Source organism: Etheostoma cragini, chromosome 7 (assembly GCF_013103735.1).
Source record: "Etheostoma cragini isolate CJK2018 chromosome 7, CSU_Ecrag_1.0, whole genome shotgun sequence".
NCBI lineage: Eukaryota > Metazoa > Chordata > Actinopteri > Perciformes > Percidae > Etheostoma > Etheostoma cragini.
Genome location: NC_048413.1, coordinates 20204425 through 20229202, shown reverse-complemented (window position 1 = coordinate 20229202; position 24778 = coordinate 20204425). Strand labels below are relative to the sequence as shown.

The window sequence follows — 24778 nt, the reverse complement described above, 5'->3', positions numbered from 1 at the left end:
GACGTCAGCGTCGGAAACGCTGTCAGACGGGAATAATGCACGTGTCTGTGGAACTGTAGAAAGAGCAGCGCTCAGGTTTGACTGGCGTAGAGGCCTAAAAAGGGATATATATGCTTTTATAGGGTTTAATACCGACATTTTTTGTTTAGTTCCCGGCCGTTAACAGAGAGTCCGGACAGAACTATTCCTGGCTGCTCATAGGCGCATGGAGCAGGACGACGGGTGGACCGTTAAGTGACCGAGAAGGAGAGCAGCACAGTGGGGCGAAAGAAGAAAGTTCTGGGTCTCTGTTCCCGGGCCTGTGTCTTGTCTGTTTGTGTATCCGCAGGACCTTGTTAAATTAATTGCTTAACTAGTTTAACTGAAGGACTGGCTAGGGCTTATTTGGACGTCATGGCGGACTACCTGATCAGCGGGCAGACCGGTTACATCCCCGATGATGGGCTGTCGGGACAGCAGCTGTTTAACGGAGGAGACGGGCTCACTTACAAGTAAAGACACCACGCTGAACCAGTGTCTAGTTTTGTAATGTAACGTAGCTTTGTGTGCTAACTAGCCCCCTGCCTTTGCTGTGTTTTCACTAACTGATACAGAATGTTTCTCAGTTGTCCAGCAACTGGGTCTGGTGTTACCAAAGCAAGCTATTATTTGGGGACAGCCAGTGACAGTTATTAATTAATCTATCGGTTATTAATTGATCTGGTAATGGCTAAGAGAAACATGTACTACCATTTTTAATGGCTAGAATCAAGCTCCAAAAACACTGGATGATACATGTCCCATAATGCAAGCAATGGCATTCTTCACATTATGACTTAAATTAAACATTATTATTACAATAACTATATATAATATCACACGTTGAATAAGTTCATACTTGTAGCTAGTAAACTGAACTTCATGTTTGAAATGGGTTGAAAATCCCTTTAAATACCCCAAGTAACCACTAATTTACTTAAGAAGTCTCAAATTTAAACCACCAGTTGGGCTTTTGTAAGTCCAATTGATTACATAAAAAATCCATAATATGCGATTTATAACATGACGCAGTGGGTAGTGAACACAACTTATTTTCTTACATAATATGAAACTGAAGCTACATTGTAGATCCACTGTCTAGTTATAAGGACATCGTTGCATAACAGTTGCCAGTTGGGGCCATCAGGGAAGTTTTTTGCTTTGAACTTGACCTTCAGACCGTTCATTGTTTTCACCCTCCACTCCACACTGCTAGACAGAAAATGGTTGCCGATAAGTCAAGCTGTATTAAACAATAACAACAGCACCTAGTAGTCTAAATTACAGCAGGAGGGGGCACATTCCTACTGTACACACGCTGGTTTGAAATGTCATGGCCTACACGGTCCTGTGTTGTAATGCCGGGCTGTGTGGACCCAGCTATATTTAAAGCATCTGCTTGGTGGTCCTCTATACTATTAAGCAAACACAGTAGTGCCATGTACTAAATAAATGCTGCCACTTTTTCTTGTCCAAAATCCTAGATTATATTTTTGAAGTCAGTATTTTGATATATCTACCAGTTCTACAAACTGATTGCCACAGTTTTATATTTTTTAAAGACCAAATAATTCATTGATAAATCAGAAAAAATAGTAGTTTAGCATCTAACCACATATTACAAATGCTTTTAATTTATGATCAAGGAAGGCCCCTCAGATCCTCCTCCTTTTCTTCTCCTTTTTTACAAAGCAGAACAAAAACTTCTGGTTATGCTGCTTTTAGCTCCTATGCACCAACATGTTGGAACAGCCCGCCTGAGGATCTGAGAGGAGCTGGAAACACAAACACCCTTAAACTGAGACTAACAACCTACTTATTCTGTGTGTGTTTGTGTGTGGGTGTGTGTAAAATGTGTATACTTTTTAAATCAAATGTGGAGATTTCCTGCTTTTCTTTGTTTTATATCATATTAAACTGGATATTTTTTGGTTTTCGGACTGAAAAAACAAGACATCACCTTGGACCTTGAGAAACAGGGATGGACATTTTTCACCTTTTTCTAACATTTGATTAACCAATCGATTAATCCAGAAAACAATTAGCATAGTCTAACCATCATCCCAAAAGTACTTAGAAGAAATAAAATGATTTCAAATGGGAAATAAATCCAGGTTACTCAATGTTTTTGAAATAATAATCCATTTCATTTATATAGCGCTTTTTTTTAGAACACTTAAACACTTTACAGAGCCTAAAAAAAAGAAAAGAAATCCACATACATTAATCAAACATTGTAAAGCAAAGATGTTTGTTTATTAAAGTGCAGTGGGTTAAATGGCTGACAGTCACTCATGTTACATGCTTAAACCCGCTGCCCTGTCTCTTTTTGGTCTCATCTCCAAATGGGCCGCGTGACCACTCATACGCCACGTGGGTTGACATGCCTTTCATTTAAGAAGTTCTTTGCAAAACATTTCTCCCGCGCACACACACACACACACTTGTACTGTAAGATGACACCGTCTGAAGATTCCCAAGAAAGAAACATGTCCTGTTTGCAGTAAAGTCGCATTTTCCTTTGAATACCTTATTGGTTTTCTGTTTCTGAACTAGAAATATGTGTTAGGTGCATGTCTACTCGTCACATTTTTTATTTTTTACAATCTCTTAACTGTAAAGTGAAGCCCCATCAGTCGAACGGAAACCATTCATTGTTTTTCTTAAGGTTTTAGTTTTAAGTTTTGGAATGGGAAGTTCCAGATTATGATTTGAATTGTTCATGTTTTGATTGTCTGAGACAGGTTTAGCTTTTAGGATGGACAGGTACTGTAAGGAGTTGCTCTAACCTCATCTTTCTTCTCTCCTTCAGTGACTTCCTGATTCTGCCAGGATACATTGACTTCACATCAGACCAAGTGGTGAGTTATGATTAATGCTGCTGTTTTGGTATCAAAGTAATCTGAATGTGGCAGGATGTCCAAATGACTTGCGAGAGTAAGGATTAGCATCACAAAGATTCCCAGAAATAGGCTCGCAATGCGTCCACAAGCCAGAGCATTAAATCATGGCCTCCCACCGTGGTATTGATGGGATATTGTTAAATTCTTAAATGTTGTGTAACAGTAGCACAAGAAGATGAGTCAAACAGTAAAAAGTTTGACCAATACCAAACACAATAGAAAAAAAGCCTTAAGCCTAACTATAGTTAGGTGATTATAGAGTGTAAATTGTAATTTCCCCACTGGGGATCAAACAGTATTTATTATTATTATTATTATTATTATTATTATTATTATACATGTAGTATTCCAAAGTAAACATCTTAAACAGTTTCCAGCCTTTGAGATGTTTGACTCTAATGTAACAAATTTGACTCTGAATAATGAAAGTGTCCATGTGTGCCTAATATCGCCCGGTTGTGTTTTGCCCAGGACCTGACCTCAGCGCTCACCAAACAAATCACCATGAAAACTCCCTTGGTCTCCTCTCCCATGGACACTGTCTCAGAGGCCAACATGGCCATCGCTATGGCAGTAAGTACCACACACAAACGCTTGATTTCCTTGGATTGTTAGATTGTTTATTGTTCCTGCTGCTATCATGTTGGCACGCTGCCATGCTCACTCACACACACCTGATGTATTGTCTCCTCCCAGTTAACGGGTGGCATCGGCTTCATCCACCACAATTGCACTCCAGAGTTCCAGGCCAATGAAGTTCGCAAAGTCAAGGTAGTGATAATGACTGTCTGTACGCTTTAATTTTTTCTTTACACTTCCTCATCCCTTTTCCCGTTCTGATTTTGTTCATTTGCTCATCTTGTCTCTTCTTTTATTGAAAGTTTCTTGCTCTCACATGATCATTTTCTTTCTCTTGGTTGTTTTTAAGGTTTGTTTCATCTGTCATCTAATGTTAGCTTCTCTTTGTCTTTTTCTATTTTTTTTATTTGCTGTTCTCAGTTTGAAAGCTGTAAAAGGGTGTTATTTCCCTGCATCCCTTGCTCCTCTGCTCTCGAGTATTTGCAGTGAAATGCTCACATATTCTTTATCCAACCTCCTTTTTGAATTCCTTACACCCCTTCCCTGGCTGTTACTCTCCCCTTCTTTCCCATGCTGGCTCTTAAATCCACTTTTTCCATTTTTCTTTTTTTTCCACCATCCTTCTCCTGTCCCTCCTTTTATTCTCCACACCCCTCCTTTTCCTCACCTCCTTCCTTCCTTCCTTCCTCCCTGCCCCTAGCGTTATGAGCAGGGCTTCATCACAGACCCTGTGGTGATGAGCCCCAACGAGCGCGTTCGGGACGTGTTCCAGGCCAAGGCTCGCCATGGCTTCTGTGGAATCCCCATCACAGACAACGGCAAAATGGGCGGCAAGCTGGTGGGCATCATCTCCTCCAGAGACATCGACTTCCTGAAGGAGGAGGACCATAACCTGCCACTGAGCGAGGTGACTGCATTACTCATTAGTAACTCAAAGTACTATGGTGTTGGATGTGTTTGGAGTAAATGAATCAAGATTATGTGATTCATATTGAAATTCTTATGGAAATCAGTTGACTTAATCAATAGCTATGAATTTCAGTTGGAGCCTGATCCATAGCGAATGTTTGAGACTGCAATAGGGATGTTTTACTGCTGAGTAATAACATCTTTCACTAGAAAGTATTTTGAATTGCTAAAAATAACAAAAAATATAACAATATATTAACTAACACTAATACAATGGTAGCATAGATATACTAAATGCATGCAGTGGGTCTTATTAGCCACGCTCAATTTCAAATAATTCAGTTAAGAACTGTATCAATTAGTCAAATAATCAAGTAGTTCTAAGTATGAAGGGATGTGATTGAACATTAATCTGCAACTATTTTGACCAAAAATAACAGATTTTTTGCTTTCAGCTTATCAAATGTTAACAAACCTGATTTTATGCTTTTCTTTTGGTCCTATATGATAGTAAACTGAACAACCTTTTTTGTTTTTAACTTAGGACATATGATCAACTAAATCAAGCATAATAATACCATCTAGGGCTGGGAGAAATAGCAGACATTAACTATTTTCATTTGTGCCAGAAGGTCACAATAACAAAGCCTGAATTCCTGTACAGATGTGTTTTTTTTTGTTTTTAGATATATTTGTTTTTCAATGTTAAAGTGCTTCCTTTTATTTATGTTCTGTGTGTCACCGCGTCAACAGGTGATGACAAAGCAAGAGGATCTCGTGGTCGCCCCTGCTGGAGTGACGCTGAAAGAAGCCAATGAAATCCTCCAGAGGAGTAAGAAAGGTGGGGAGGACATTAAATGTATTATTCATAATTTGCATGGTTTTTACGTGATCATTCCAGTGAAAAATGTTGCATTAAACGGATTAACTTGCATCCAGGTGTGAACTTCTGTACATGTCTTACCTCTCTGATTCCCTACTGCAGGTAAGCTGCCTATAGTGAATGAAGAGGGCTCCCTGGTGTCCATCATCGCCCGCACAGACCTGAAGAAGAACAGAGACTTCCCTCTGGCCTCCAAAGACTCGCGCAAACAGCTGCTGTGTGGCGCCGCCATCGGCACCCACAATGACGACAAATACCGACTGGACCTGCTGGTGCAGAGCGGAGTGGATGTTGTGGTGCTGGTAAGGAGGACTTCAGTACAGGTTCTAGAGGTGGAGTCTCTTGTTTTCCATAGTGGACCCTTTTCTACTGGTATCAGTTTCTGACTTTAGGGTGCAGGTCAGAGCGTTTTATTACTGAGAAATTGGAGTTGGTACTGGCACTGTTGGTGGAGAACAGTCTAAAAGTAAGCTCTTTCACACATTTGTAATCGGTTAACTGGGTTTAATGCGGAACTCCAGTGCACGACAGACAAAATCTATGAAGCAGACTGCAAAGTTGATCTTGTTGATGAAGATACAGATGTGGGATGAAATCTTGATCTTGTAACTGTGGGAGCACATTTAAAAATGTGCAGTTGATTTGCTCTGGATGAACTTCATTTGATTTTAGGCTGTCTAAAAGCTGTGATGTGTACGGAATCCAAGTAATGATGCTCTGTATATAACAATGTCATGTGTTCCATCTGCCCCTCCAGGACTCATCTCAGGGCAACTCAATCTTCCAGATCAACATGATCAAATATATTAAAGAAAAGCATCCAAGCCTACAGGTCATCGGAGGCAATGGTAACTACTCTTTTCTTTACTTAATAATCAAAAAATATATTTCCATTGATCTCAGCTTCCCATCCCAAGTGGTCATGTTGCTTCCAGTTAGAGAGAGCACACATTGACCCTCATTTATGGGACGTGCATACGACTTATAACAGGCGTAGGTCAAGTGTACACCTATTTATTTAGCAATTTGAAGGTGAGCATAGGCTGCGAAATAATCTCACGTCTGGTCTGACATTGTGTACACAAGTTTTTGAGTCAGTGTGGACTTGCGATCACCCATGTAACAGGAGAAGGACAAGTCATCAGTTGATCACTTATCGACAGTGGCAGATCTGGCTCTTTTTAGAAGACCTCTATGAGCCGAGCAACAGTGCACACGTAGCCTTCACACACGAGCCACGGTGGAGGGGCGGCAGGGGAGACCCTACTATACACGCCAGAAAAAGTCCGCAACATTGTTTTAGCCTGTAAGGTTCTGCACAACATTGCACAGGGAAACAGGGTGCCATAAATGTGACGGAGCCAGCTGACCCGATGCCCAGAGAGCTGTGTCCAGCACAACCCCAACTGGGGGCTATACAAAGGAGACAGGATATTACTCCTCGCTTTCAAAAGGTATAGTGTTATGTTTGGCAATGATATTCAATACAGGAAACATGACTATTCACAACACATACTACTACTAACAAGGACACACACTCTCCCTCGCAGCTGTCACCTGGCTCTGACTCACTAGAAACACATGATTTAAAAAAAAAACACTGCATAAACTCTGCTACCGTGTGTTTATTTAAAAGACCTACAAGGTACACCTACATGTTGGCATAAGAGATTGCAATATAAGTCTATAAATTACTATTAGGAGTATACATATATCAAGGATGTATAAATTAAATAAACTTCAGCTGGAGTCTGACTTAATACGGCAACACTGTTGACCGCATCAGTGATCTCTTTTTATCCTGCATTCTTCCTACAGGCTAATACCAGTTTTTAGGCTGCCAAATAGTACACGTTACTGCAAATTTAACTGAGATGTCAGGGTTTCGATCTCCACCTCTGAAAAGTTCTGCTTCTTAGCCAGATTACGTCTCACCATGTCATGAATAGTAGGGGCGAGGCCTCAAAACCGAGACTATATTGGGGCTTGATATTTAAACTACAATTGTTTCCGTCCGCTGCATTTATTTGTGATACAAACGTTTCATGAATCCCACATGAAGCCTGTCGTAAGAGGATTTCTGCGCTGGTTTCTACGTTAGGTGATTAATGAGGGCGAATTAGAGAGCGTTGCCGTTGTCCAGCTCTAACAGCCTCTCTGTCTCCCCCTCTCCACCGCAGTGGTGACTGCAGCTCAAGCTAAGAACCTGATAGATGCAGGAGTGGACGGACTTAGAGTGGGGATGGGCAGCGGCTCCATCTGCATCACACAGGAAGGTGAGTGACTGACTGGCAAACTCAGCAAACCCCATGTACCTTACTAAATGCTCCCACCCACAAAGAAGCCACCAGCCATTCTGGAGCCTCTAATGTAGTTAAGGAAATTGCCAGTCAAAGGATACTAAATGTCCGGTTTGCATGGCATGAAAATAGTTGGTTCAACATTTTAGTTGTCTGTTCAGTGTTTCTTATCGGAAGACAACCAAAGACTTCTCAGGAGGCTCTGCTGGAAAAATTAGCATATTGAAATTATTTTGTATTCTTTTGTATAGACTTCGGCAGTGTGATTTGACAATTCTGACCCCAGCAGTCTGTCTCTGGCGCCTCCTGCCTGATTACCTTTGCAAGTCATGCATTTTGTTAAAGTACTTGAGCTATGATTGGTCGGGGTTCAGTGTCTAGTCTGACAATTCTCTCAACCAAGTCATGTCGGGTACTACGATCCCCTGATTGGACATTGTGACCACTTGGAAATATAGACCGTAGTTGGTGAAATTGTGCAGATAAGGTTGATAGATAGGGTTTAAAGAAGTTTGGATTTTAAATCTAAGTTGTCATGGGGATACATTTAGCTGTGATTTCTGTGGCATAGTTATACCTTTTACGGTAGATATTGTTTCTGTGCTTTTTGTTGTCTCTCTTCATCTCATCTTAAGATTCCTTTAAAGTCAGTATTTGTATTTGTTTTCTTCTTTTTTTCACTTTTGTCTCTCATCTTCATCTTGTTGTCTTCCTACCTGCCTCCTCCCCTTTCTTTCTCTGTGCTTTCTCCCTCTTAAATTCTCTCCCCTACATTCTACTCTGATGTTTGTGTGTGTGTGAGTCTCTGTGTGCAGCTCCCACAGTTACGGGATACTCCAGTAAGTTTTCCATGTCCCCTTTGGTCTTTGACCGGGCTCCAATTTGCTCTACTATCACAGTTTGCCCCCCCCCCCTTTACCCGCTTCACAGCCTGCTGCACTGATTGGTTAACAGCTTTGCATCAGTAAAAGTATTGGAGGTAGTTGTTGTGGGTTTTTTGTTTGTGTATAGAGCTGGCCGTAGGTGTTTGGGGGTTTAGCTTGTTCCTGTGTCCTCACTAATCTGTCCATCATCTTGGGTGAATGTTGCTCTTCCTCCACCCACTTTACTGACCTTTTAGTCTCTGGTCTTGATGATGTCATCAGATTGAGACACTATCCATTTGTGTCCTTTGGTTGCCTACGTACACCATTGGCCAGATGGTGGCTGGTTTAAGGCCAAACTCTTTGTGTGCTGCCTCTGTGACAGGATTTTGATTAATTGACCCTTTCACCATTGTATCAGTTAAAGATCAAAGCTCTCATCCATTTCGAACACCCATTCCTAACACATGGCATTCAAACGAGTAGCGTGCAGCCACAAGGTGTCTCTGTCTAGCCAGGATGGTGAAGCTGCTGAATTGGGTGGGACCAGACAGGTTATATTTCACCTTTGCTTTTTAATTGATCATCATCACAGAGGCGGCCTTTATGATACATGCATCTTTGTTCAGCCGTTTGTGCCATATTCTGATTTCTGTGACTTACCTTTTAATAGTCAACTTAGTATATTCAAAGTCTGATAGTGCTGCCAACTGATTGTTGCACCTAAGGTACTTTTGAATTGTAGCATGGCTGTCTGAGAGGACGTATTAGCGCTCACCTACTATGTCTGGTCTGAGTAGCATCAGGGCCGAGGCGGGGGGGGGGGGGGGGGGGGGGGGGGGGGGGGTGTGTGTGTGTGTGTGTGTGTGTGTGTGTGTGTGTGTGTGTGTGTGTGTGGCGCTACCTTTGATAACCTGCACAAATTGTCCTTTGCAATATTTCCTCGTTTCAACATGGCCATCAATACATAGCAGGATAATTAAGACTAGTTTGGTACAGGGTGGCCGCGGGTCCTTAAAAAGCATTAAATTGTCTTAAAAGCATTAAATTGTCTTAAATGTACTCCTATTCCCACCCCGCAAAACACTCATTAATAATTTTTTTTGTTCAAAAGGAACAGTGTTTTTTATTATTTATTTAATATTCACTTGATGTTATTTCACTTGATGTTATAACCATTTGTTCAAGGGACCCAAACTGAAAATATTGTAATAATATAATTTAGGACAGCAATTACATTTTTGTTATTCTTTCACATTACACACATTAAGTCAATGTTCTTAAACTCAACCGATTAATTTCATTTTACCATACTGTTAATTTTGTGTTTACTTGGAAAGATACTGTATATTTCCACTTTGTATTTCCATCGTAAGTTTGGTCTTAAATTTCATTTAGAATTGGTATTAAAAAGTCTTAAAAGGTCTTAAATTTGACTTGTTAATACCTGTAGCCACCCTGTGGTAAGTACCATGCACCACTGAGTTCCCAGGAAGCAAAACGACTCTTCCGGTAACAAAGGAATTGAGATGTTTCTCTTTGGTGGAAAATGTTAACAGCTTTGCCCCTTACTTAATGGTGAAAAAGATTATTGGTTGAAATCTTAATTCAATTTTATTTATAGTATCAATTCATAACAAGAGACACTTTACAGATGTCAAGACACTTTACAGGTTCACTGGTTTACAGTCTAGAACACACTCTATAATTTACCTAAAGGACCCAACAATTCTAGTTATTTCCCCAAGAGCAAGCAGTGTGACTGTGGCGAGAAAAAACCACGGACAGACCCAGGCTCTTGGTAGGCGCTGTCTGACGGGGCCGGTTGGGGGTGTAATGAATAGTGGCAATAACAGTCACAATAAAAGAAAGATCTTAAAGATATAAATTGAAATGTAGTTCTGTTTGATGGAGGAAGGATATATTTTGAGAGACGGATGTAGAGTCTTCGTGTGGTGTGGGATTTGTCTGCTGATGTGACAAGTTTAACTTCCTCATTCTTGCTTATCTTTAATATAACAGAAAGCCTGTCTGCTCATTCACTTTGTGTAAGATCTTTTTTTTTTTTTTTTTTATGTCACTTGGACCACTGGGAGTTTCCACTGTGCATGCTTATGAAAACTCAGTTGAGCTCTCAGAGCTCAATTGGGAAGTTTTTTAATGTTAGTTTATCAAACTATCGGTATCAGCCGACTGAGGATTCCTGCTTCAAAAGCGCTTTCTTTAATTATTTATGTAATTGTCTGGTAAAGATGAAAATGTCATTTTATTTTGTAGCTACGATGACTAAATTCAACAGATGTACTCCTTTTCTCTCTCCTCCCTTCAGTGCTGGCGTGCGGCAGACCCCAGGCGACAGCGGTCTATAAGGTATCGGAATACGCCAGGCGTTTTGGTGTGCCCGTCATTGCCGATGGTGGCATCCAGACTGTTGGGCAGATTGCCAAAGCCCTGGCACTGGGAGCATCCACAGGTATGTATAAAGAGTGCAAGAGTTTAATACAAATATTTAGATGATGGATGAGATATGCACCACATTGAAATAACTACTACTAAACTATTTTATTGCAGATTTATTAAATATTAGCTATTTTGCTGTGGACATCCAACATGTTTTAATTTGTGTTACAGAAAATGTTAGATTTTCCAATTTTGATCATGGTGTTTTCAGCTCTTGGTGGGAAATGGGATTTATGGTGGTGGTGGTGGGGGAGAAGCAAAAAACGCCAACCTTTTTCCCCCACTTTCACTTCATTTAAGCCTTTCGGTAGTCACCATTCATTACTGGTCTTTGAACTTGACTTCTTACTGATCTTTCTCTCTAGTGATGATGGGCTCTCTGCTGGCTGCTACCAGTGAAGCTCCTGGTGAATATTTCTTCTCGGACGGAATCAGGCTGAAGAAATACCGTGGCATGGGCTCCCTGGATGCCATGGACAAAAACCTGGGCTCCCAGACCAGATACTTCAGGTACAGAAACAGTCAAACTAGGCTAATAGGCTGTATTGTTTAAGTTGATAAGAGTTTTTAGTTTGCTAACGTTAGTGACTGTATTTCTGCAGTTTGAATCATTACAAAGCAATGGTCTAACCCTTACTCCAAAAGAGAACTCAATGAATGCCCACGGTTCCCTTTTACAGCGTGGATATAAAAAGTCTACACACCCCTGTTATGATGGCAGGTTTTTGTGATGTAAAAAAATGAGACAAAGATAAATCATGTCGGAACTTTTTCCACCTTTTAATGTGAATAATTCAATTGAAAAACAAACCGAAATCTTTGAGGTGGAAGAATAAAAAATAAAAACGCACAGTAACCTGGTTGCATAAGTGTGCACACCCTTAAACTAATACTTTCTTGAAGCACCATTTGATTTTATTACAGCACTCAGTCTTTTTGGGTAGGAGTCTATTAGCGTAGCACATCTTGACGTGGTAGTATTTGCCCACTATTCTTTGCAAAAGTGCTCCAAATCTGTCATATTGCGAGGACATCTCCTGTGCTCAGCCCTCTTAAGATCACCCCGCAGATGTTCAATTGGATTCAGGTCTGGGCTCTGCCTGGGTCATTCCAAAACGTTAATCTTTTGGTTAAGTCATGCTCTTGTGGATCTGGATGTGTGCTTTGGGTCGTTGTCATGCTGAAAGGTGAACTTCCTCTTTGTCTTTCTAACGGAAGCCAGAAGGTTTTGTGCCACAATTGCCTGGTATTTGGAACTGTTCAAAATGCCCTCCACCCTGACTAAGGCCCCTGTTCCAGCTGAAGAAAAACAGCCCCAAAGCCTGATGCCGCCACCACCATGCTTCACTGTGGGTATGGTGTTCTTTGGGTGATGTGTAGTGTTGATTTTGCACCAAACACATCTTTTGGAATTATGACCCAAAAGTTCAGCCTTGGTTTCAACAGATCATAACAGTTTCTTACATGCTTTCGGGACGCTTGATGTTTGTTTTTGCAAACTTCAGCCGGGTTTGGATGTTTTTCTTTTGTAAGAAAAAGCTTCCATCTTGCCACCTACCCCAAAGCCCATTAATATGAAGAATACAGGAGATTGTTGTCACATGTAGCACACAGCCAGTACTTCCCAGAAATTCCTGCAGCTTCTTTAATGTTCCTGTAGGCTTATTGAAAGCCTTCTGCTCTTTTCATCAATTTCATCATTTGGAGGGATGTCTCTGTTGTGTCTTCATTGTGTTCTATGGTATATTTAATGCTTTGGATATTCTGACGGATACTGTTCAACAATGAGATCCCTCTGATGGTTTGGAAGCTCTCTGCCAACCATGGCTTTTGCTCTGAGATGCAACTATGAAAATGTCATGAATATCCTTCTGGAACAGCTGAACTTTATTTGTGATTAATCAGTCACTTTAAATGATGGCATATGTTTAATGACTTCTGTTTAACATGAGTTTGAATGTGAAATGAAGTTGAATACAGCCACCTCCCCAGTTATAAGAGGGTGTGCACACTTATGCCACCAGGTGATTGTAAAGTTTTTATTTTTCAACCTCGAAGATTTTAGTTTGTTTTTCAATTGAATTGCTCAAATTAAAAGGTGGAAAACGTTCTGACATGATTTATCTTTGTCTAATTTTTTTTTACATCACAAAAACCTGCCATTTTAACGGGTGTGTAGATTTTTTTTATATCGACTGTAGCTTTGTCTCACCACAACGTCGTTCTAGACAATTCTTTGCCAGTTTTTCCCCATATGACAACACTTCTTCCTCATTTGATTTTCAGTGGTTTTCAGAGCACAAGACATTTTTCCCTTGTGGTGAAGAATGATGAGCCTACTAGAAGAGGACAGAGCAGCAGACATTTTACCCAATAATACTTAAATTTTTAAGTATTGTAACACTCATTTAACACTTTTAAAAAGTGGAACGTATTCAAAAACAGTTATTCACCTTACTATGGATGTTTAGCCAATACACAGGTTGTACATGATCATTTGCTTTAAATGTCTGTGAGAGGGGAGTTTCAAAAGGGAAAAGAAGACACTATTGATCCCTTCTAAATTTAAAAAAAAAACAAAAAAAAAAACACTTGTAGAGAGTCAAACTATCCGGCTACCACTCCATACTCTGTCCATACGGGGACTTGAAACGGTGACCATCCGGTTCCAAAGCCAAGTTCCCACGGACTGAGCTACTGCTACCCCTGTGTACACTCTGTCACTAACACCATCATATCACTCCACTTTTTTTCTGTCTCTCCCCTCACAGTGAGTGTGATAAGATTAAAGTTGCTCAGGGTGTTTCTGGAGCAGTGCAGGACAAAGGCTCCATCCACAAGTTTGTTCCCTACCTGCTGGCCGGTATTCAGCACTCCTGTCAGGACATCGGATCCAAGAGCCTTACACAACTCAGGTAAAAAACACAGCAGACAGATTACGTAAAACTGCCTGTGATCCCCAAGTTACAGAAGAAAGAATAATCGTTATGGAAATGTATTCACACAGAATATTGAATAAAATGGGATTTTTCTCTGACCTTCAGAAAAATGGGGAATTCTAATGTAATAAAGTATTTAATTGTTATACAACCTTCATGATACCGTGGACTAATAACTAGTGTACTCAGTTTCTACTCATTACACCTGTTCAATAACAACAACAACCACACATTCCACTTTTAACTAAGTTTAAGAGATATTCACATTTTGGTTAAATTGTTGTTAATGTTCATTACTGAAGTCGTAGTTAATGTTAGAGTTGAATGGAACTTCATTATTTTGAGCAGTATTGCTAATATTTTGTCCTCCCTATCTACGTACGAGGGGAGAATATTGGAAACATCTCTGAATATAATACAGTCCAGACCAACACCACCACTAACTTTGATCCCAAATGGTAAAACATATTTAACTAACAAATGTAGACCTCGTACGGAACAGTTGCATTGGAATTCATTAGATATTACAGGTGCACCTGATGATGATAATAAATTGGCCACTTGGTATGTTTCAATATACTGTTAGTATACTTGACATTAAGCAATACAAAAAGAACACAATCCAAAAAGGGCTATTTCAACAGAGTATGTCATAAGTCATTAAAAGTGTAGAATGCCATAAACGTGTCATTACAAGTTAATTATTAATTTAAATCCCTGTATGGTTATTAGTATGTAGTATAGATTTGGGACGCAGCTTTAGCCTTAGTACTTGCCGAGGGTTTCAGTCACACTATATTCTATTCCTAGTGCTTGTGTTGTATTTCTTCCCCTTGATGTCTGGTGTGTGTGTAATAGAATTTCTTTCCAACCTGGCAGAGCCATGATGTACTCTGGAGATCTGAAATTTGAAAAGAGAACGTCTTCAGCCCAAATGGAGGGTGGAGTCCACAGCCTGCACAGGTACACGTACACAATGCAACACAAACTGGCCTTTGTTCTGAAAGATCCACTAAACTAAGTAGATACAACTTTGTTGTTTTGTTCCGTTTCATAGTCCATCATCTTAAAAAGTTCTTAAGTTTCATGTCTCGCTCCAACCACTCAAACTTCCTCTTTAGTGCCTCTTAACAGGAAACCTCAGGGAGCATCATGGATCACTGTGTACAGTCTTTTCCTCTCTGACTGACTTCTCCTCTTTATCCCACAGTTATGAGAAACGTCTATTTTAAAAAGAAGTCACCCGTGAAGCCTGCAAATGGAGAATCCTTCCAACTGACACATTATGCAAACACTATATGCCATATCCTCAAATGTATTCTCCACACACACACACACACACACACACACACACACACACACACACTCTTATCCACTCTACTCTTCCAAGGATTCATCAAGTCTTCCTATGCATTGTCTGTGTTTAGTGTTTGTGTGTGAAGGAGGGGAACCAAGCATTTATCAATCAGTGCACGTATGATTGAGTCCTCCAATGCCTTTTCATGTTGTGATTAAAATAAATGTCTTTGTCCAGTTTAAGGAAAAAAAAAAGTTGTCCAATAATAAAGCTTGTGTTTTTCCATGAGCTGCTATAGTGTGAGATTTTTATTTTTACATTTGTGTATATCTAATGAGATATTTGGATAGCATTTACTGTTTAGATTAAAACGTCTAAAACGTTAATACAATGTGAAGACAATTTATCAACAATCAAGCAATGGATTCTCATTACCTGAAGAGGAGACGCACATCCCAAGAAGACGTGCTGCAGCTTGTGGTCTCTGAGAAACACACCACCAAGATATATCTAGTTTCTGTCCATCTGATGCAGGAAACCTGGCAAGTAAAGCCAATCATTTAACTTGCAGTATGTAAAGAACTGCCTTATTACATTAAACAGATAAACCTAAAAAATATGACTGACTTAATTTCAAACTAAGCATGCAAAAACTAAACACATAATTGGGTCAAACCTACAATAGCATTAAGACATGCTTTCTTATTAATTAAAGGTAACACTTTGTTTAAGGTCCCATTATTTTGAATCCCCAAAAAACTATTTTAGTGGTGGAAGAAGTACTTGGATCCTTAACTTAAGTAAAAGTAGAAATACTCCATATAGGTATAAATCCTGATGTTATATATTCTGTTTTATCACCAATTGAATACTTGTAGGTCATCAACGTGGAGACCATTTCACATACTTTGCATACTACTTGGTAGATTAACTCATAGTATATTGAAAGGTCATAGGATGGTATGTCAAAATAAGACATTAAAAAGTCATAGGCTGGTATGTTGAGACATGACATTAAAATGTCAGAATTGTATGACAAAAAGTTATAGTATAGAATGAAAAAAAACCATTGTATAGTATATCAACTAAAAATCATAGTACATTTTTGTAAAAAATCATAGTAATTAAAAACAGTAGTGTTGTGTAAAAAAAAAGTTAAAGTAGATCTTAAAAAAAAAATGGTATAGTATGTCGAAACAAGTAAAGTCATAAAATAGTATATTAATAGTGATAAAAAAGTCGTAGTATATTATTGAAAAAGTCATAGTATATAAAAAAAAAGATAGTACAGTATGTAGAAAATATTCATAGTATAGTATGTTGAAATAAAAGTGAAAAAAAGTCCTGGTTTAGCACATCAAGAAAAAAAGTGATAAAAAGTCATGGTATGTCAAAAAATGTCACATAGTAATAAAAAAGTCATATGTCAAAAATACTCAGAGTCAGTCGACCAGGGGGCCACCCTACACTGGGTATGAAACGTAGGTCAGAGTGTGCAGTGGTTACTTGCCATTTGGTAGCTGTGCCAACCACTGAGCCAGTGTGCCACCACAGACTTTATGTTGAAAACACTAATAGCATAGTATGTCTTAAAAAGTCAAAATGTAGTGTATTGAAAAAAGTCATTGTGTAGACGGTCGCAAAAAAGAGTAATAGTATTGTATTTCGGAAAAAAAGCCATGAAAAGGGTCATAGTATAGCATGTCAAAAAAAAAGTGATAAAAAGTCATAGAATAGTATGCCAAAAATAGTCATAGGATTGCATGTAAAAAAAAAAAAAAAGCTATGAAAAGAGCCAGCCTGGACTGGGTGTTAAACCTGGATCTGAGATCACCGTTATTTCTTGCTGGCTGGTAGCCATGCCAACCACTGAGCCAGTGTGCCATTAAAGAATTCAAGTTTTAAACAGTAATAGTATGTTGTTAAAAACGTTTTCTAGAAAAGTCCTAGTAATGTATGTTAATTTGATAACAGTCAAAGTATAGTATTTCAATGAAAAAAAAAAAGAAAAAAAACAATCATATTATAGTATGTCAAAAACAGTCATAGCATTGTACAGTATGTCTAAAAAAAAAAAAAATCATGAAAAGGGCCATTCTGGACTGGATATCAACCCTGGGTCAGAGTCTACAGTGCCTACTTGTTGGTTGCCTGTTGGCAACAGTGCTAACCACTGAGCCAGTGTGCCAATTTAGAGTTAACATTGAAAACAGTCAAAGTATAGTACGTTGAAAAAAAGTGATGAAGAAGTCCTAGTATCGAATTGAGTATATTAATCAAAAAAGTCAAAGTGTATTATTCTTGTAAGTCATAGTATAGTATATCAAAAACAGTCATAGTATTGAACGTTTGGAAAAAAATATTGTATAGAATGTTTAAATAAATCATAATATAGCATATCGAACAAAGTCATTGTATAGTATGTTGGAAAAAGTTGTTGTATAGTAAAATCGAATAAATGTCATAGTATAGCATGTCGAAAAAAAATGTTGGGAAAAGGGCCAGCTTGGACTGGGTATCAAACCTGTGTCAGAGTCTGCAGTGACTACTAACTGACTGTCTGTTGGCAGCCGTGCTAACCACTGAGCCAGTGTGCCACCAAAGAGTTAACAATAAAAACAGTTATAACATAACATGTTGAAAAAAGAAATTAAAAAGTCAATGTTTAGTATGTTGAAAAAAGTAATAGTATTGTACATAAAAAAATTTTTTTTTTTTAAAACTGGACTGGACTAGTTATCAACCCTGGGTCAGAGTCTGCAGTGACTCTTTGCTGGTGGCCTGTTGGCGACAGTGCTAACCGCTGAGTAAGTGTGCCACTGAAGCATTTATAATGAAAACAGTAACAGCACAAAATGTCAAAAAAAGTCATAGCATAGTACGTTGAAAAAAAGTGCTAAAGTCATAGCATAGCATGTTGATAAAAAGTCTTAGTGTTGCATGTCAGAAAATTGTGATAAAAGTCATAGTATAGTACGTTGATAAAAAAAGTCATGGTATGTGCATGTCAAAAAGATTCATTCTATGTTGAAGAAAATTGTGATAAAAGTCATAGTATAGCATGTTGATAAAAAGTCATAGTATTACATGTCAAAAAATTGTAATAAAAAAATCATAGTATAGTACGTCAATAGAATAAGGAATGGCGTAAGTATGTCAAAAATAGTCATAGCATTCTATGTTGAAGAAACATAAAAAGGGCCGGTCTGGACTGGATGTCAAACTTGGGTCAGAGACTGCAGTGACTACTTGCCTGTTGGCAGCAGTGCTAACCACTAAGTCAGTGTGCCATCAAAGAACTTATATTAAAAACCGTAACAGCACAGAATGTCAAAAAAAGTCTAGTGTGTTGAAAAAAGTGCAAAAGAATTCCTTGTACAGCGTGTCAAAATAAGTGATAAAAAGTCATAGCATAGTATCTCAAAAAAGTGATAAAAAAATATATATAGTATAGCATGTCCAAAAAAATAAGAAAGTCATAGTATAGTAGGCAATGTTGAAAATATTCATTGTATAGTAAATAGAAAAAGGTCATAGTGTAGCATTTTGAAAAATAATTTTTAAAAAGTCATAGTATAGCATGTTGAAAAAAAGATTAAAAAGTCAAAGTTAAGTATGTTGAAAAAAGTGATGAAAAAGTCAGTGTAGTATTTCAAAAACGTCCTAGTATAGAATGTTTTCTATAAATCATAAGATAGTATTTTGAAGCAAGTCATAGTATGTCACAAATAATCACAGTATAGTATGTAATAAAAAGGGATAAAAAGTCATAGTATAGTATGTTGAAAAAAGTAATAGTATTGTATACAAAAAATAAAAACTGGACTGGACTAGTTATCAACCCTGGGTCAGAGTCTGCAGTGACTCTTTGCTGGTGGCCTGTTGGCGACAGTGCTAACCGCTGAGTAAGTGTGCCACCAAAGCATTTATTTTAAAAACAGTAACAGCACAAAATGTCAAAAAAAAGTCATAGTGTAGTATGTTGAAAAAAAAAGTGCTAAAGTCATAGTATTATGTGTCAAAAAATTGTAATAAAAAAATCATAGTATAGTACGTCAATAGAATAAGGAATTGCGTAAGTATGTCAAAAATAGTCATAGCATTCTATGTTGAAGAAACATAAAAAGGGCCAGTCTGGACTGGATGTCAAACTTGGGTCAGAGACTGCAGTGACTACTTGCCTGTTGGCAGCTGTGCTAACCACTGAGCCAGTGTGCCATCAAAGAACTTATATTAAAAACCGTAACAGCACAGAATGTCAAAAAAAAGTCTAGTGTGTTGAAAAAAGTGCACAAACTTTCTCTGTACAGCGTGTCAAAATAAGTGATAAAAAGTCATAGTATTGCATGTCAAAAAAGTGATAAAAATCATAGTATGGTATAGAAAAAAAAGTGATACAAAAGTCATTTTGTATAGTAATTCAAAAGTAGTCCTAGGATTGTTGTCAGAAAAAACGTCATGAAAACACCAGGCTGGACTGGGTATTGAACCTGGATCTGAGTTCGCTGTTATTCCTCCCTGGCTGCCAGCCGTGCCAACCACTGAGCCAGTGTGCCATCAAAGAATTCATGAGAAAACAGTAATAGCATAGTTTGACAAAAAAAAAAGTCCTAGTCTAGCATGTCAAAAAATCCTAGTATAGAATATTTGAAAAAATGAAAAAGTCATAGTATAGCAGGCAATGTTGAAAATATTCATTTTATAGTATCTCGAAAAAGGTCATAGTGTAGCATGTTGAAAAATAATTTAAAAAAAGTCATAGTATAGCATGTTGAAAAAAGATTAAAAAGTCAAAGTTATGTTGAAAAAAGTGATGAAAAAGTCAGTGTAGTATTTCAAAAACGTCCTAGTGTAGAATGTTTTTTAAATCATAATATTGTATTTTGAAGCAAGTCATAGTATGTCACAAATAATCATAGTATGTAATAAAAGGGATAAAAAGTCATAGTATAGTATGTTGAAAAAAGTAATAGAACATCTCTGGAGGGATCTGTAAATGGCCGTGCACTGATGCTCCCCATTCAACCTGATGGCTCTCAAGAGGTTCTGTGAAGAGAAATGGGCAAAACTGGCCAAAGATAGGTATGCCAAGCTTTTGGCTTAATATTCCAAAAGATTTGAGGCTGTTATAGAAGCCAAAGGTGCTGCAAAAAAGTATATAAGGCTGTCAATGTACGTATTATTTTTGTTCTTTATTTCTAATAAACTTGCAAAACATTTAAAAACTTTCTTGTTGTCGTTATGGGGTATTGTGTGTAGAAATGACGGAGGAAAAAGAAATTAATTCAATCCATTTTGTAATAAGGCTCTAACATAATGTGGGAAAACCTGCTGTGAATACTTTCTGTATGCACTGTAGGATTATCTAAAGTTATAGTACATTTATTGAAAGTCATAGTAGGAGAAGAATTGTGGCCGTAAGAGCAAGTTAAAGTTTTAGGACAATGATGTTCTCTCTCTCCTCTGCACTACACTGGACTGAGCATCCTTTAAAAACACAAGCGTAAAGAAGCACTCAACTTAAACAGTGATAACAAAACTGTTAAGCTATCAAAAAGCTACATCATTTGTCTAATTGCTGACAATTGAGAATATTTTAAAGTATGAATGACTTCTGTATTTTGGCGCAGTAGCATTTAGAAGTGGAAGAAGCCTGAAGAGGATTTAAAGATTGCTGCATTGACTTTCAATGTAAAAAGAAAAGTTTATTTTAAAAAACATAATGGTTGAAAAAAGTTTAAGCAAAAATATCCTTAAATATCTGAACATTTTTATATAAATGGTTTTTGTAGCTACAAAGTTTACAGAAATACTAGGTGCCCCTTAACTATTGTATGCTTGCACATTTTAAATTATGTGATCAGCTGACCTGCTGCACTGGCAGTTCCTAACAATGTTTTTTTTTTAGAAAGGACAAGGAAACTAGGGGTCCTGTAAAATAAATTGTTTGAAAATAGTCAAATGCAACAGTTTGCATTTGGTACAACACAACTGTAAATCAGCTTTAAAAAAAGCTAAAAGGAAGCTGTGGTTAACACAAACTAAATTCATACCATCATAACTAAGTCTGCCACGTTGCAGGTGTAATTCAATATTCATTTTAGAGAAGTAGAAAGCCAGTTGGTTTACAGTCCACCCTAGGTGATAAACTGCATTGCTGTTAAATTGTTAACCCTTCTGTTGTCCATGGGTCAAATTTGACCAATTTTCAAAAAGTTTCTACATCAAAAAAATGTGGGTTTCTTTCAACCAAATTGTCGAATAGTTAAGTGGCTAGTTCCGTACAACGGTCTTTACAAGGAAAATAAATGATTAGTTAACTACTTCAATTAAATTTGGGCAATTTATAGCATTTGAAAAAAAGTGACAAACGCTAAAAAAAAAAATTCTAATAAAGTGCAGAAGAATTCAACAAAAACATTAAAATAAGTGACACAAAAATTGTAAAATGAGTGACAAACATCAAAAACACCAGGAAAAGCAACAAAAGTTCCAAAAGAAGCTGAAAAAGCCATAGCAATGACCCCAAAAAACTAAAAGTTGCACCGTCGACAAGAAGACAACACGAGAGTTAATTACTGAGTTACATTCAAGGACAAAACGTGGGAGTGATGCGCAGGTTCCCTCCATCAGAGGAGAACCGGCAGCCATCTTCTCTCCAACCCCCTCACCTTCCTTCTTCCTGCACCAGGTCTCGAGGGAGGATCAGGTACTCTGCCAAATCCACCGGACTTTCCAGGCTAAACCTCAGATGGACTAATGGGACTCCTGCAGTCACACTCTGCCGGTCACACCTGTCTCACATCATCCATCATGTCACATGCTAATTAACACACAAGGAAAGAGTCAGCTTACAGGCTTCAATTAGCTCAACTGAAAGATCCAGGTTTTACACAGCAAAAAAAACAACAATGATTCATGGAATAATATCTACCAAACTTTTGAAACTTCTTTTAAAATGTCTAGGTTGCATAAAATATATGCTTTGATTGCATTTAAATACTACCATATTTCAATGTAAAGCAGTTGCTGAGATTGAAATACATTGCTAAAATGCTGTTGAAACCATGGTAACTTACACAACTAAAAGAAAAAACTCACTTTAAATCGAATCCCAAAACAACTGCAGCTTTAGGCATGCAAATCACAAAATTAAAGCTGACTGGCAACCACTGCTATCACCGCTATGGTCCTAAATTGTACTGTCAGTACAACTACCATTACCAGGGGTGGAAAGATACATTTAGTCCACTTACTTAATAATCATTCAATTTTCTGTTACTTTATAGTTCTGCTTTACTATATTTCAGAGAGAAATATTGTATTTGAATTGATCTGTACTGTGTGGAATCCTAATAAGAAATACTTATTTTTAATGATGTAATATTTTAGATTAAACTACACAGCAGTGAATAAAGTTCAAATTAGCACCACGTTTAACAGCTCTTACATTAAAGTGATGAGCACATTATTGATGAGGATAATCCAATGCTATATTATATATTATTTTAAAATGAGTATTTTTGATACTTAAGTATATTATGATGCAAAAACGTTTGTACTTTGACTTATGTGATATTTGCTACACTGTGGTATTGCTACTTTGATATTTTCAGAGTAAAAGATCTAAGTACTTCTTCCTCCACCGACCTTTACAACCACCAGCACTAGAAAAAACTAATACTACTAGTACTAATACTCCTGATAACAATGGGTGAGTTTTTTATATGCCATACATACTTAAGACTTAAGTATTAGACTTAACTTGAAAAATTAAACCTAAGCTGAACAATTAAAAAGAAGAAAAAAAATTGAAAAAGAAATCTGAAGTACATTTAAAAAATGAGATGGTCCGTTGTCAAAATTTAGGGTAAAAAAAGTGTTTTCAAGGCAGTCCTAGCAAATAAAGTAACATCACAGGCAAAACATTAGACCAGAAATAGAGGATACTTTTAGAATCTGATATACTATAGAATTTCAAGGGACTGAAAGGTCAGCAAAGGAGCGGGGAGCAACAAATGTTAAGGCAAGCTAGATCACTCAAATTACAAGTAAATCCAACATTTACTTACCCCTGGTCTCTGGAATTTCGTTTGTAGTGGTTCACAGCTCTGAAAAACTACATTTAGAAACACTGAGCACCAACATCTTTCCAGAAACATATGTTGTCATTAGTCTGGATGATTCACTGAACACTGTCCACAGTTTTCCTGGGGTAACTATATCAATATTTCCAGTGATAACTATTCACAGTCCGGACCGTTTTGGCATTTGTTTAAAAAAAGAAAAGAAACAATGTTTTTAAAGTTGGATAAAACAAATAACCTACACTAACTATATAACAGTATAACTATACTGCATGGCTACATACAGCTTTATGGGAACAAACTTTGTTTTTTATTTTGGGTGAACTGGCCCTTTATAAAATAAATAGATTTAAATCTTATTGTTAACAAGTGGCTACACAAAGAAAAGACCTGAATAAAACAGTAAATTCATGAATATACTGTATCAAAAACAAATACATTTAATCATGACACAAAACTTTTAAGACAAACAGATCAGATGACATAATGAAGTGATTTTACTTCACTTGTCTATCCTTTGATATTTACAATATTAAAACAATACACGAATGTCTGAATATCTTTTATGTGACATTTTTAATTAAAATATCTAATCATTACAGGTTTAATAAATAACTTGAAAGTACTTCAAGACAAGAAAACAAACTTCCCATCAGAAATGACTGCTAGAAATTGTCAAGGTGTAAACCACCAGACAAAAATGAGAATTTCTTGACCCAGAGTGTATCTGAAATAAAGAGAGAGAGAGAAAAAAAAGAAAAAAAGACAACAGAGTAGTAGTTGTGTCTCTCCAGCAGGGAGATGAGGACGAGGAGGGAGTGGATAAAGGAAGTAAAGGAGGAGTTTTGTCTGATCAGAAGTGAAAGTGAAATGAATCTCTCGAGTATTTAAAGAGGAAGTTTGGAGATTCGGAGCTGTTGGCAGACGGGACGACCGACGGCTACTCTGACATGTTGGTGAGCTGGAGAACTTTCAGACCCTATTCTTCAAACTTAATCAATGTCATCATTTATGCTTATGTCTTTTTGTACTTTCACTGTTTCTACACTGTTGGCTTCAAGCGCCAAGTCCTCATTCCACCTCTCTTTGATCCTGCTTTGGCTTCTTCAACTTTGTCCTCACATTCTTCTGATAAAACCTTTACTGCTTGTGAAACTGCTTGTGGTTGTTCCATTGTTTCGCTTTGTTGGAAAGTCTTCAGGCGCTCCTATCAAGGGTTGAAGTATAGGTGACAAACTGAAAGTTTATCCAAGTCCTCGTTTTTACAACTGCCTCTTTCTCTCAAGTTCTTTTTTGTTTTTTTTGTTTAGGGTTTTTGAAGCCTTTGGAGGTAAATGTATGCTTTATATCCGGATTTAAAAGCTATTTTTGGATCCACAAAATTTTTTTACAGCCCTCTCCTTCCTTTATCGTTTCATCAGCTCTTCCTTGTCAGGCTGACCTCTCGTGTCTCTTCTTGCTTGCGTTTTCTTTTACTCAACAGATGATACACAACAGGTTTTTCAAGATGGAACAATGACTGATGAGATTGTATACCCGA

At 37.7% G+C, this 24778-nt stretch overlaps 1 protein-coding gene across 2 annotated transcripts; it reads left to right on the top strand.

The window, feature by feature from the left end:
• Positions 1-15439, top strand: impdh2 (IMP (inosine 5'-monophosphate) dehydrogenase 2). 2 transcript variants are annotated; one of them, XM_034875532.1, is made up of 15 exons: positions 1-491; positions 2831-2879; positions 3393-3494; positions 3618-3692; positions 4201-4407; positions 5163-5250; positions 5395-5594; positions 6050-6140; positions 7473-7568; positions 8408-8431; positions 10785-10928; positions 11281-11425; positions 13687-13830; positions 14734-14817; positions 15065-15439. In XM_034875532.1, the coding sequence occupies exons 1-15, from the start codon at positions 394-396 to the stop codon at positions 15084-15086; spliced, it is 1569 nt and encodes a 522-aa protein (XP_034731423.1). In that variant the 5' UTR covers positions 1-393; the 3' UTR covers positions 15087-15439. The 2 variants fall into 2 exon arrangements, with proteins under 2 accessions (XP_034731423.1, XP_034731424.1); XM_034875533.1 differs by lacking the exon at positions 8408-8431 and having other exon boundaries at positions 3-491.
• The last annotated feature ends 9339 nt before the right edge of the window (positions 15440-24778 follow it).

Coding starts and splice junctions, on each gene's coding strand:
- impdh2 (XM_034875532.1), top strand. CDS start 394: ATGGCGGACTACCTGATCAGCGGGCAGACCGGTTACATCCCCGATGAT. Junction 4,408..5,162: donor ATAACCTGCCACTGAGCGAG/GTGACTGCATTA, acceptor CCGCGTCAACAG/GTGATGACAAAGCAAGAGGA. Junction 8,432..10,784: donor CACAGTTACGGGATACTCCA/GTAAGTTTTCCA, acceptor TCCTCCCTTCAG/TGCTGGCGTGCGGCAGACCC.